Consider the following 14,182-nt stretch of genomic DNA (forward strand, 5'->3'; position numbering starts at 1 on the left):
GCCACAGCACCACTTCTGGGTTTCTAGTGGTTTATTGGAGATAACAGTCTCACAGACTTTCCTGCCTGGGCTGGCTCTGAACCCTGATCCTCAGCTCCCAGCCTCCTGAGTAGCTAGGATTACAGGTGTGAGCCACTGGTGTCCAGCTACATCTTTAGCATTTTTAGAAACATGTTCCTGAAGCTGATTCTTTTTTCTTTTCTTTTCTTTTCTTCAATCTTGGACACCCTTAGATTCATAAAATGGAATGTCAAACAAAGTGAGAAAGAAAAGAATCTCACTAGAGATCCTTTCATTCTTTCTTGCTGTTGACAATGAATAAAGATTCTGGAACCATGGCTAGGAGTGAAGGCAAATAAGGGAGTCAGAAAAGAACCTGTGAGATTTTACCCTAGATGTTCCTGCTCAAAACATGATATGTGGGCTGGAAAAGCCTTCCTATGGGAGAAGAATCATTCCTGTCTTAAGAAGAGCATTAAAGTGTCCACTAAAGACATATGCAAGGGGGCTGGGAAGTTGGTTCAGTGGTAGAGCACTTGCCTTGAATGCCTGAGGCCCTGGGTTCAATTCCTCAGCACCACATAAGCAAAAAGAAAAAAGCTGCAAGTGGCACTGTGGCTCAAGTAGTAGAGCGCTAGGCTTCAGCTGAAGAGCTAAGGTACAGGGCCCAGGCCCAGAGTTCAGGCCCCACCACCAGACCCCCGCACCTCCCAAAAAAACAGAAAATAAAACTAAAGCTCCTACAAAAGATTGTTGAAAAATTGAACCCAAAAAAGGAAAACATGCCACCTGTTCACTAAAAGTAATTACCACTGAAATACATCTCGGGATATATAAACTATTTTTCTATTAAGGTAAAGGTATCTTAGGATTCCATTGATTATTTGTACTCTACCTCATTTATTTACATATTCAAACACATGTATGTTATGAACAGTATTTTCACACAAAGTTATAGAGATAAAATATATACAACACATATTTTTTTGTTTTATAATATTTCAGTAATGGTTGTCATATGGCACATTATCCTTTATGCAAATAATTAGCATACCTTGTACAATGACTTGCAATTTGAGTTTGAACCTGCTTTCGCCCAAGGTACCTCAGTAATGATGATATAAACACACATTGAGAAGTCCCTCATTTTCCTAAGTAGTCATATTAAGAATCATGTCCATTCTGCTGGAGATACAGGGCCTAATAAAGATGCAACATAAAATGCTGGTCAGAGGAGTGACAAAATCCCAGTCAACCATCCCCAGCCAAGGCACTAGTAAATTGAAGTCTTATGTGTTACTAAACAACATTAACAGAAAATACACCCCAAAATGTAGATCCATCAAAATTAAAACCAACCAATTATATCCCGATGTGCTTTTGCTTGTACTTATTGGTTGATTACACAGGATATTCTGTTATCGAGTAGTGATGTAGTTTTTACAATTATGTAGAATGGTAATTGTTAATATAAAATACATCACCTTTACAGTGACATATACAAAAAGTGAAAATCTATTCTGTATACATCATTGAGGTTGTTTTTGCTCAGAAAGACACTATGAATCCTTTAAAAGCAATACTTGCACATTACTACTGGGGTTTTCTGTCACAAGAATGTTTTCTTACTTTGAAAAACTTAAAACAATTTATTATAGACTAAGTGTTCACATTCACAATACTTAAGATCAGGAGTGTTACAGATTTCAAGGTGGGGGCATTTTCTGTCTTTTGGATTTGGACTGTCCTCATACACATTAGTGACTGAACATTCTGCCTTAAAATTATCAAGTTTTCTATTTCATATTATTTCATTAGAATATAATCTGAATTTAAAAAAGAGCATTGTAACTGGGCTATCATGTCTAATAGCTGCAATCTATGGTATTCAGAATGCTGAGATCTGAGGAAAGTTAGTATTATCCCAACCTTTAGTGCTCAGCTCCACCCAGACCTGAGCTCCTCCCAGACCTAGACTTCCTTCCCTACAGCTGGCCACTCCCTCTCATCTCAGACACACCTGAGCATGTACTTAACTCACTTCCTGCCCCTCAGATTGTGTTGCAACCTGAAGAGGGACAAATGCTTGTGCTCCCTGTCCTGGGAAATATGGTCCTTCTAATAAACCTTATAATAATCTTTCTCCCGTGCCTGCTTGTGGTCCCCTGTGATGGACATGAAGACACCCTACAAGGATCACTGATTTAAGCCAGGGTGATAAGAAAGTCTGAGAGTCTTATGTCCTATAAAATACCAAAGTAGTGGGAAGTGCAAATGCGGCTTAAGAGGCAGAACATTATCATTGAACCAAATAATTTCAAGGTCAGTTTCCAGACCTTGAGTTCAAGAATCAGGACAGGCAGACACATATCAAGGGCATTGTATTGTATTCAAATTTTAACATATTTTTAACATTTGTTATATTTAATAATTATCATATTTTAACAATTGCTTTTGGTGTAGATGTAGAGGAAATCTCTCTCATTTTTTTTGTCTTTGTGAGGCCTGAACTCTGAGCCTGGGCACTGTCCCTCTGACCTTCAGCTCAAAGCTATCACTCTACTACTTGAGCCACAGTACACTGTTGGCTGTTTCTGGCTTTTTCCTTCTGAGCTCTCAAACCCAGGGCTTCATTCAAGCAAGTCAAGCACTTTACCACTGAACCAACTGCCCAGCCAGTCTCTCTCATTTTAAGTGATGTAAAATAGGCTAAATATATTAGTGGAGAAATTGTAATTTGTCAGAACAGACACATCAATTGGAGTATATCTGTGCTAGCAGCATTTAGAAAGTTTCAAAATCCATAGGAAATTCAGATAATGAAAAGAGGATCAGTATGGTTTATATAAGACATTTTCAAGGAATGTTTACCATTCATTGGCTTCAATTCACAAAAAGCAAGTTTATAAAATCAAATGGGTGAGTACCAGAATCTCTAGGGTCAGGAGTATAAACGCACAACTCCTGACTCTCCTTGTCTCGAAAATCAGAGGTTTGTAGCCACTTTCTGGCACCTGGAGGAACAATTGCTAATGGCAGCACAAACCCATGAGCCCTAAAATATCATCCACCCGAGACCGGGGAAAGATGGGAAGGGCAGAATCTGGCTAGGAGCCTCACATTGCTTCAAGTTTCAGCTCCCAAGTTCCCCTGAAAAAGAGAAACTGGGCTTCTACCTCTTGGCTCTGACTATGGAGTGCAAAGCTGTACTTCAGAGCACTTCCAGCAGAAAGGCAAAAGAAAAGAAACCCTAACTTACAAACTAAAAACAACTTTGGGCAAGGTGGCATTGGCGCCTCTTCCCCCCCCTCCCCCACCTACTCTGATTACTCCTCCCCTCTCTCCCCCACCCACACACAAGAAACTACAATTCCCAGAATGCGATGCACAATTCACCTAGAGGAAGTCGGCTTGTTACAGGGTTTTGACTGGCACAAGACGTTTGATCCTAAGTGTGCAAGGATGCATGGGAACCTTTCTCTCCCAGCTGCGGGAACTTAGGTGAGTTTCTTCTTGAAAATTCAGTTTACCAACATAAATATTATGAGACCAATTAAAAACACAAATGTATTAGGAGCATTGTATATTTTGGTTTTTTATTTCTTAGTTCTTTTAATATAATTGAGGTTATGAAATTACGTAGGTTTTATTTTTGTTTTTGTTCAAACAGTACATTGTGCTGAATGTAAATTATGTCTCTGTTTTTCCCTAACGTTTTGAATATCTCTACTCTTACTTTACAAAGGTATTTGCAGCTGGGTGCCAATGGCTCATGCCTGTAATCCTAGGTACTCAAGAAGCTGAGATATGAGGATCCCAGTTCAAAGCCAACCTGGGCAGGAAAGTTCATAACTCCTATCTCCAACTAACTACCAAAAAAATGGAAGTGGCCTTGTGGCTCAAGTGATAGAGAGCTCACTTTGAGCTGAAAAACGCAGGGATAGTGCTCAGGCTGGGATCAAGCCACAAGATCCACCAAAAAAAAAAAAAAATACTTGGAGACAGTAAACTGATTGATTCTGGCATCATCTTCCCCTGCTCTAATATTTATACTGGAATAAAATAATAGAATTTACAGACAGATATACTTCATAATCTTTTAATTAAATTGATTTGTCAAATTCTACTCATTACTTTCCCAGAAACTCCCAAATTCCATCTATGAAATTTTACGGAGTTTTTGGTTATTTGTGTCTGAAATTTGCCTTTCCTTATAAAGTTTATCCCTCATTTTGTTGTTGGTCCTGTGGCTTGAACTCAGAGCTTGGGCACTGTCTGTGAGCATTTGCTGTGCTGTACTTGCCTTTCTTTTATTAATTGATTCAGGGGATTAGTGAAAATTTTCCTCTCAGGGGTTTCTTAGAAAATGGTACTCCTCCTCCAAGACTCTTCAAAGAAATGGTTGTCTAGGTAGATCAGGATGAATGTGGGAGGAGGTAGAGTTCAGGGCAGGTCTATGTTTATGTGAAGCTTGATTACTTGCTCCAAACCAGTCTGTTTTTACTTTTCTGTTTTGCATATCCTATTTTGTTTTGATTTTCTACCTCTTCTCTGAATCTAGAAGCTCCTGTCAGCATGTCTAGGCCACATATCTAGGGGTCCTCAGACTTGTCTTCCCAGACTGTATCCATTACACTATGGAATAAATCTTTTGCCTCCCTCCCTCATATCAGACATTCTAAGCTTGTCTCTTAAGGGGTTATTGTGATTGTTGATGATCCTTTCCACACATCATGATTTGGAAGGATTGTGTAGGAAATTTTCATGCCTAATATTCATTCCTCCACTGTAAGGGTTTTCCATCCCTCTTTTAGTGGACCTGAGCTTTTCCTCATGAAAATGGAGATTGTGAGGCACTTTTGGATGAATAGACGGCGAACACCTATAAAATATGAAGTAAAAATAATGCTTTCTTTCTGTAAAAGTTAAAAGAAAGTTACTGAGAAGCAAGACATAAGGATCAGGTAAAAATGGGTGCTTCCTGGACTAGCTGTGTCCCATAGTTGTCATTGTTCTTGGTTACATTTTTGAAACATTTATTTCTAAGTATTATGTTTATTATACTAGTTTAAATAGAATTTACTTCGTACATTAATTTTGAATTGTTCTTGGTTGAAATAGAATGAGGAAGGATGCATATGGTCTACACTTGTTCGCACAGTGAGTCCTTCAAAAATGTGATGCAAGCACTGGACAGATCTAGAAATGCCTATAGCTAAGGTTATTGCTGGAATAAAGAGAGATTCATCATTGGCCTTCTCTCAGTCTGTTCCATTATCATCCCATTGTCCTTCCAGAGCACTGTTGGTGTTGTGGCTGTCCTGAAACAGTGGTAAAGTGCTTACTTAACCTGCATGAAGCCCTGGTTCAAGTCCTCAGTGCCACATACATAGAAAAAGCCAAATGTGAAATTGTGGCTCCAGGAGTAGGGTGCTAGTTTTGAGCAAAACTTTAGGGACAGTGTCCAGGCACTGAGTTCAAGCCCCAAGGCTGGGACATAAAAGAAAAGAAATGCAAGCTAGGTGCTGGTACCTCATGTCTTTAATCCTAGCTATTCAAAAGGCTGAAACCTGAGGATTGCATCCAAAGTCAGCCAGGGCAGCTATGTCTGTGTGACACTTATCTCCAATAAAAACCAGAAAACCAGAATTGGTGCTTTAGCTCACAATGTAGAGCACTTGACTTGAGCTGAGGGACTAAGGGATGGTTCCTAGGCTCACAGTTTAAGTGGCATGACCCAAAACAAAACAAAACAAAAGGAAAAAGGAATAAAGAAATTCATCACAAATGTATGCTTGAACAATGAAAACCATATTTCAGGGATGGGAAGATGGTTCAATGGTAGAGTGCTTGCCTTGCATGCATGAGGCCCTGTGTTCCATTCTTCAGCACCACATAAGCAGAATAAGCCAGAAGTGGCACTGTGGCTTAAGTGGTAGAGAACTAGCCTTGAGCTGAAGAGCCGAGGAACAGTACCTAGGCACAGACTTCAGGCCCCATGACTAACAGAAAGAGAAAAGAAAAGAAAAGAAAAGAAAACTACATTTCATAGGTACTCTTGGAAGCACCCCAGTTTTATCTCTTTGTCTCACAGGAATTTAGTTTTAGGGAGGAATTTTTTTTTTTTTTTTTGGTTGTGGGGCTTGAACTCTGGGCCTGAGCACTTGTCCCTCAGCTCTTCAGCTCAAGGCGAGCGCTCTACCACTTGAGCCACAGTGCCACTTCCCAGCAATTTAGTTTTAAAGAATGAAATTATTTTTTGTTTATATTGTTAGAGGTGCTTTTAAGTTGAAGTCTATACATTCAAATATGCTCTTTGATTCCCATTTTCATGAGGAATAGTTCTGGTCCACAATAGAGACATGGAGAACCCATACACTAAAATCAAACGTGAAAGTTTCCAATCCAGTCTTTCCCAATTATTTTTTATGGAAGGGATTACAAAAAATCACAATAAACATGTAAGAGACAAGGGTAGGTTCTTTGATAAGAGAGATGGAGACTGTTGTAGACCCTGGGGTGCCTGCCAGGAGAAGACAAAATGTGAGCAAAAGCTTCAGGGCCATTGACTCCCACCCTCAGGGCTGCAAGTCCTTGCCCTTTATTGGTTTGAGGAAGTGTGTGTTCTAGGTTTTGGCCTGGGGCTTTAACTGACAGGAGGCTTGGGTGGAAAAGATGTATTGAAATAGAATGAGGAAAGATGTGTGCTGTTTGCACTTTTGGGCACAGTGGGTCTAGACCAATATTACTCAAGCATTTGAGAAATATAGCAGAACTGTGTCATCAGCCATCTCTCTGTCTCCTTAATTATCATCCCATTGGCTCTCAGAGCCTTGCTTGTGCTCTGATGTCATTGTGGCAGGAGACAAATGACTTATTGCACATTTTAATGGATAAGGTCTGAGAAGACAAGTCTGAGATCCCTTAGATATGTAGCCTAAAGCTACTGAGAGGAACTGTTAAGATCAGAGAAGAGGTAAGAATTCTAAAGAAATTTTCACATGCAAATTGAAAAGACAAAAGCAGACTGGTTTGCAAGTGATTAAGCTTCACATCAACATAGCCTAGCCTAAACTTCACTCTTCTATATCTCCTGCATTCATCCCTGACCCCCCTAACCACTATCTCTTTGAAGGTAAATGGAGGTGATGTGCCAGGTTCATAAGAATCGCTGTGTGGGAACTTTTCACTAGTTACCTGAAGAAATTTATAAAGGAAATGCAAATAGAGCACAGCAAATGCTCACAGACAGTGCGGGGGTTGTGAGGTCAAGCCACAGGACCAACAACATAACAAAACATAAAATCCTTAAATGAAATGCAAAATTCAGGAAAATAATAAAATCTCATTTGATTTAATAGATAGAATTGGGGAGTTTCTGGAAAATTAATTGTTAGATTTTGTGAAATCCAAATCACCAGAAGTATTATGCTGTACATTTACCTAACAAGCTCACTATTTTATGCCAGTATATACATTACAGCAATGGGAAATGACCCAGGTATAAGTTTAGTGGCTGTGAATACCTTTGTAAAGTAAGAGGGGATGTATTAAAAAATTTAAGACAAAACAGAGATATAATTTACATTCAGCAGAAGGCAGGCATTGAATAAACACAAAGGTATAAGCAACGCCGTCTCATAACCTCAAGTTCATTATTAGAACTAAGACCCAAAAAGCCAGTGTAGCCAATTCTCCCCATATATATCCATTTTCTGGGTGGTCTTATGTATTTCAAGAGGAAACAGTGGTTTTCAAGAAGAAACTGAGCTTAACTCCCACAGAAGGCAGAGAAAAGTCCCAATGCACACAAGCCACTTGTTCCCAGGTATGTAGCAGGGTGGCACCGAGCATTGTGGGAATTGTAGTCTCCATGGAGGATATTTTCTTTGAAAGTCCTGGTTTGTTTTTGTCTTTTGGAGGGGGGAGGTGGGACAGGAGATGCTTTTGCGCAAGCGTCTCCCCGCCCACCATAGGCATGTTAAGTTTGCCTCTTCTGGATTCTTTTATTTGTCTTGCTGCTGGAAGTGCCCTGAAGTACAGTTTGTCCTTCCATAGGTGTTAGCCAGGAGGCCGAGGCCCAGCTCTGTGCAGTGGAGCTTGGGTGCTGTAACTTGAAAGAATCTCAGGCTTTGGAACTGATGTCAGGTAGGAACTGTGCGATTGCTGCCGTAGTCTCCCCTCCATGGGTTTCTGTTTCTTTTTCTGTTTCTGTTTGTTTGGTGGGGCGTGAACTCTGGGCCTGCAAGCAGCATTCCTGAGCTCCTCAGCTCAGAGGGAGAGCTTTATACTTGAGCCAAAGTGCCTACTTCCCTCTCCACGCTTTTCTCCAGTCTGGGGTTGATAATTTGCTTGAGGTTCAGGAGTTTGTGCTGCCATTGGCCTCTGGGCCTTCAGATGCAAGAACCTGGTTCCCAAATGTCTGAGAGCAAGCTGGGTGATTGTCCAGACTAGGAGAGCCCAAGAGCTGTGCATTTGTACTCCAAGACCAAGGGATTCTTCTATTAACTCATGTGACTTTATTTGCTTTGCCCAGGTGGAGGAGTAGTACAGGAGAATTCTAGTGAAATTGTAAGGTGTGTGCCTGCCTGAGTCCTCTTACACTGCAGTTGTATTTGTGGCTTCTGTGTTGTTTATCTTAGAGTGTTTTAATCTATTTGGCTTGATTTTTTATTTTCCTGGCTTGAGTTCCCAAGCATTTGTACACGATCCTGTTTCTAGAGACAGTTGTACATGGGATATTGGAGTAGTGAGTACTGGGCTTGTATGTTTAGGAATGAAGCCTAGCAATGTTTGAAGCAGAACACCCTATGAATAGGAATCTCCATCCTAAATGACAGACCTTGTCAATTCTGGGTAGCCATATAGAGCAGAAGCAGAAAAGCACAGGAAGGGGAAGATGTTGCTAGCTTCCCTTGCCTTATGCAAAAATTGTTGCCACTTCCCTGAGTACCAGATTCACCTGGTATTCTTTCCTACACCACTCTCAATTACTTTTTGCTGTTGAAACATTTAAACTAATTTCTTGGAGTTGTGATGTGATGGATTGAGGAATAAACCAGAGCGTAGTTATCACAGGTTACCTGAGGCAGTGGTTTGGGATGATTGGGCAATTATTTTGACTGAAAGTATTAATTTATGTACAAATCCCTACTCTTCTTGCTAATTTATGCAGCCTATTTCTGCCGCGGACCGGGTTCTGTCGGGACGAGGGAATGCTGGAGACCTATAGCAACCTAATGTCCTTGGGTGAGCAAAGGTCACTTTTATTTGGAAGATCAAGTGCTTTTATTTTAGTAGACATTTGACTGTTTATGCTATCTATGTATAAGATTCCAGTCCATTCCCAGGTAAAAAACTTCTAGTATAAAAGCCAGCCAAATTCAGGTTGGGGAGCTTGATGTTGTTTGCCTTTCACACTACTGCTTGAGACACAACTCCATTTTGGATTTTATTTTGGGATATATTCTTAATTTGGATGCCCAGGATGGTTTCAAGCCTGCCTCTTCTGATCATACCTCCTAAATGTAGGGTTACATGTGTAAGCCTTTGGACCATTACATTTTGTTGAAAAAAAAAAAGGATTCCAGTCCATGAGAAGTGTCATTTCTTTCTAAGGGAAACTTCAACTTCATTATATGTAACTCAAGAGCTAATTTTATTCTCATTTTTTAAGAAGGCAAATTAGTAGTTGGACAAAAGTTCTAAACTATGATCCACTAACAGGAAACTGACTTCCCAGACTTGGGGTGATTATTATAGGTGGATCTACAGTCTAGATAGAATGTACATTACTACTGTCAGTATTATCTGGAAGTCAGTAGTTGAAAGTGTGAAAGTGTGTATTTGTAAGTCAAACCTGACATAGGTTGCATTGCTTCAAGCTTGGAATCCTAGATACTCTGTAGGCTGAAATCTGAAGATTTTGGTTTGAAGCCAGCAACTGTAGAAAAATGAACATGATACTCTTATCTCCAATTAACCATTCAAAAACTAGAAATGTAGCCAAGACACAAACTAGTAGAATGCTAGATTTGAGCAAAAGAGCTGAGTTCAAGCCACACATTGGCAAAATAAACCCAAAGCTGGGGGAAAGTACACCATGGAGCTGTTAAGAATTGAGAAACCATGGGCTGGGAAGGTGGCTCAGTGGTTCACCCCGTGATTGCATGCTTGTGGCACTGTGTTCGATTCCTCAGCACCAAAAAAGAAGAAAAAAAAAGACAGAATTGGTGTTGTGGCTCAAGTGATAGAGTGCTAGCCTTGAGCTTAGGAGGTGTGATACAGCTCCCAGGCTCAGAGTTCAGGCCCCAAAACCGATCCCACCAACAAAAAATAAAACAATTGAGAAACCAGATTTAGGAGCAACCCAGTGAACAGGATATCTGCAACATTACATTAATGATGACCCAGCAAGAGCAATAGTTCTACACTATTTCTTATTCACAGGGCACTGTGTTCCTAAACCTATATTGATTGTGAAGCTGGAGCAAGGTGCAGAACCATGGATGAGAGAAGGCTCAGAAGAGAATTTCACATGTGAGTTAAAGCATCTTGAATAGTGATGTTGGGTCCAGAGCCCAGTGGGTCTGTTTATCTTGAACTGTACAGAGCAATAGTATTCCTAGTGCCCTGAGTCATGTATGGAAGAAAACTAGGTGATCCTTTGTCTCAAGGAATTGTCAATCCAGAATTCTTTTGGAGATAAACTGAATTTGATGTTCCAGTGCAGGAAATGTTAGCAATTCTCTCTATCTGTAGAGAAGTTATTCATAAAGTGAAGAAGACAATAAGAAATGTAGTAAGGAAATCTCATTTTATTTTAAACTAGTATTTTGCAGGTAGGAGGAAAATAGGATCAGGGCAATTTCTTATCAGTGGTGCTGGGCATAGAGGGAGATTCAGAATGGAAGCATTAAGAGTACGGAGATGAATAATTTGAGTAAATATTTCCTTGAGAAAAATATAAAAATCTGAAATACAGAAAAACATTATTTTCCATTGTAAAATGTCAGTACTACTTTCTTAATTACTACATTGCAGAGAAAAGTATATAGTCTGCATAAAGCAATGCTTTGATATTTGAAAATCTAGTAACAGAATTTGAGGAAATATCGTTATAGTAAGGAATTTGTGGGTCTCATTTATGTTTTTGTCTATTTTTCTATTATTCATTTTAGATGCCCCAGAAATGGAGGATGTGATTACCACCTGCCAGGAAAGTCACAAGAAGTATCTCTCTGAAGTAGCAATCCTGAATAGTAACTAAGGGGAGGGAAAAGTGAGACTTATAAGAAGTTTTCATTTGAGCTCCATACAGAAGTCAGAACTGATTAAGAATAATGCGAACTCCTTAGGGATAAGGATAGAAAAGGCCACTGGCTGTCAGAGCATGGATATTTTCAGTGAACCTGGTAAGATGTGTGCTGCATATAGTGCTCATGTGTCTTCTGTAGTTGACAAATGTAAACAGTGTGAAAAGTCTTTCACTAAGAAGACATATCCTATTGTCCCTCAGAGAACACACACAGGAGAGAAACCTTATGAATGTAACAAGTGTGGAAAGTCTTTCACCCAGAAATCAAAGCTTACTCTCCATCAGAGAACACATACTAGAGAGAAATCTTATGAATGTAATATTTGTGGAAAGTCTTTCATCCATAAATCAAAGCTTACTGTTCACCAGAGAACACACACAAAAGAGAAACCTTTTGAATGTAACATTTGTGGAAAGTCTTTCTCCTGGAAGGAATAGGTTACTAGACACCAGAGAACACACACAGGAGAGAAACCTTATGAATGTAACAAGTGTGGAAAGTCTTTCACCTGGAAGACACACCTTACTCGCCACCAGAGAACACACACAAAAGAGAAACCTTTTGAATGTAACATTTGTGGAAAGTCTTTCTCCTGGACAGCATATCTTATTGTGCACCAGAGAACGCACACAGGAGAGAAACCTTATGAATGTAACAACTGTGGAAAGTCTTTCACCAAGAAATCAAACCTTAGTCACCACCAGAGAACACATACTAGAGACAAACCTTAGGAATGTAACGTGTGTCGAAAGTCTTTCACCGAGAAATCAAACCTTTATCGCCACCAGAGAACACACACAAAAGAGAAACCTTTTGAATGTTACATTTGTGGAAAGTCTTTCTCCTGCAAGGCATACCTTACTTTGCACCAGAGAACACAAGACAGGAGAGAAACCTTATGAATGTAAGATGTGTGGGAAATCTTTCATCAAGAAATCAAATCTTAATGTCCACCATAGAACACATACTAGAGAGAAACCTTATGAAAGTAACTTGTGTAGAAAGTCTTTCACCCATAAAAGAAACCTTACTGTGAACCAGAAAACACACACATTAGAGAGACCTTATGAATTTAACATGTATGGAAAGACCTTCTTTTGGAAGTCAAGCGTCAATGTCCATCAGATAATACACACAGGAAAGAAACCTTATGAATGTCATATTTGTGGAAAGATTTTCAGCCAGAAGCTACAACGTTCTATCCACCAGAGAGCACACACAGGAGAGAAATTTTATTATTATTATTATTTTTTTTTTGGGTCCGGTCGTGGGGCCTGAACTCTGGGCCTGGGTGCTGTCCCTCAGCTCTTCAGCTCAAGGCTAGCACTCTACCACTTGAGCCATAGCACCACTTCCGGCTTTTTTCTTATGTGGTGCTGAGGAATCGAACCCAGGGCCTCGAGCATGCAAGGCAAGTGCTCTACCACTGAGCCACCTTCCCAGCCCCAGGAGAGAAATTTTATGATTGTAACCTATGTGGAAAGACTTTCATCCAGAACGTACACCTTTCTGTCCATCAGAAAAAAAAACCCACCAGAGAGAAATGTTATGTATGTAGCAGACATGGAAATTCTTTCACCTGGAAGGCAAACCTTAACATCCATCAGAGAACACAAGGAGAGAAACCTTATGAGTGCGACCAATGTGGAAAAACCTGGAGGTCACAGCTTAACACACATAAGTTGCTTCACACAAATGAAATAACTTAGGATTGTACCAAATGGGGAAAGTCTTTGATCTGTAAGAAAATTGAAATTGCAATACAGAACCAATACAGGATAGAGACCTTATGATATAGCAGATGTGGAGTCCTCGAACTACAAGACACAGCTCAGGGTTCATCACAGAACACATAAAACACACACACACACACACACCCTCACACACAAAGAGGAGAAAAATCGTATGTAGAAAAAATGGAAAGGTTTTCTAGAGAAAGTCATAACAGTAGTAAAGTCCTTCTTGGAGGGGTAACAATGCTCAATAGAAAATGTATTAATGACCTAACTCATATAATGGTATAACCAATCTATACTGTATCTTTACGAAAAAATATATATTTAAAAAATATGATGGATTAATAAAGACTAGAAACTCTGCATTTTGTCTTGGGGGAGAACCCCAAAGTGTTTTCATTGCTTGCACTTTTGTTTAATTAATCACTGGTGATGAAAAACTTGTGATTGATTCACTCTTAGCCCATTTAGTTGTTCTGCTGAGTGAGCTATAATAAAACACCAGTTACCTATAATAAAACACCCATGTTATCTCATAGAAGGCCAAAGTAGATATAATATTAGGGGAAATAATCAAGCACACAAAGATATTGATCAATCTCTCACAAAAATTGAAGTTAACAAAAAAATAAAACCATCTGCCACTTGAGCTACAGCATCACTTCTAGACCCTGAGAGGAAGGAAGGAAGGAGTAGGGAAGTGAGAGAAGGAAAGAGGAAGGGAAGGAATGAGGAAGAAGGAAGAGATAATCTATTCAAAAGAAGAATGTTTAATTATTGGTGAATGTGAGAATTATTGTTTCAGAGGTGGAGCTCAAGAAATATGGCTTTTACAAAAAGAAAATTTTTGAATGTTTACAAAATGATATAGAGGATGTAACATTTTATAAATTGATTTACTAATTTAATAATATTAAGTAAGGAGGTCAGGTGTGGCTGGTGCCCTATTGGCCACATGGTAGATGGTGGGGTCTGGCATCTTGTTTTCATGCAGGGGGAAGGAAATGACCCATCCATCACTTACCACCCACCTGATGGGTGTGGCTGGATCCCTGCAAGCAGGCATGGGCATTTGGCTGATATATTACTCAAACTGATAGCCTGGGACTGGGAATTTCCTGTAGACCT

General features: G+C 39.7%; 1 protein-coding gene and 1 long non-coding RNA gene across 2 annotated transcripts in view; both read left to right on the forward strand.

The window, feature by feature from the left end:
• The window catches only part of LOC138838639 (zinc finger protein ZFP2-like), a 46,688-nt gene extending 33,309 nt beyond the window's left edge, over positions 1–13,379 (forward strand). Inside the window, 1 exon segment of the mRNA XM_070038040.1 lies at positions 11,519–13,379. Coding sequence (XP_069894141.1) covers positions 11,519–12,049 — 531 coding nt within the window. The 3' untranslated portion in view covers positions 12,050–13,379.
• On the forward strand, positions 8,059–11,370 carry LOC138838650 (uncharacterized). The gene is made up of 4 exons (XR_011375696.1): positions 8,059–8,148; positions 9,176–9,249; positions 10,450–10,539; positions 11,181–11,370. It is a non-coding gene; the product is annotated as an uncharacterized lncRNA (long non-coding RNA).
• Positions 13,380–14,182: the final 803 nt, after the last annotated feature.

The sequence above is a fragment of the Dipodomys merriami genome, unplaced genomic scaffold, assembly GCF_024711535.1.
Source record: "Dipodomys merriami isolate MVZ:Mamm:240054 unplaced genomic scaffold, mDipMer1.0.p SCAF_286, whole genome shotgun sequence".
NCBI classification, from domain to species: Eukaryota; Metazoa; Chordata; class Mammalia; order Rodentia; family Heteromyidae; genus Dipodomys; species Dipodomys merriami.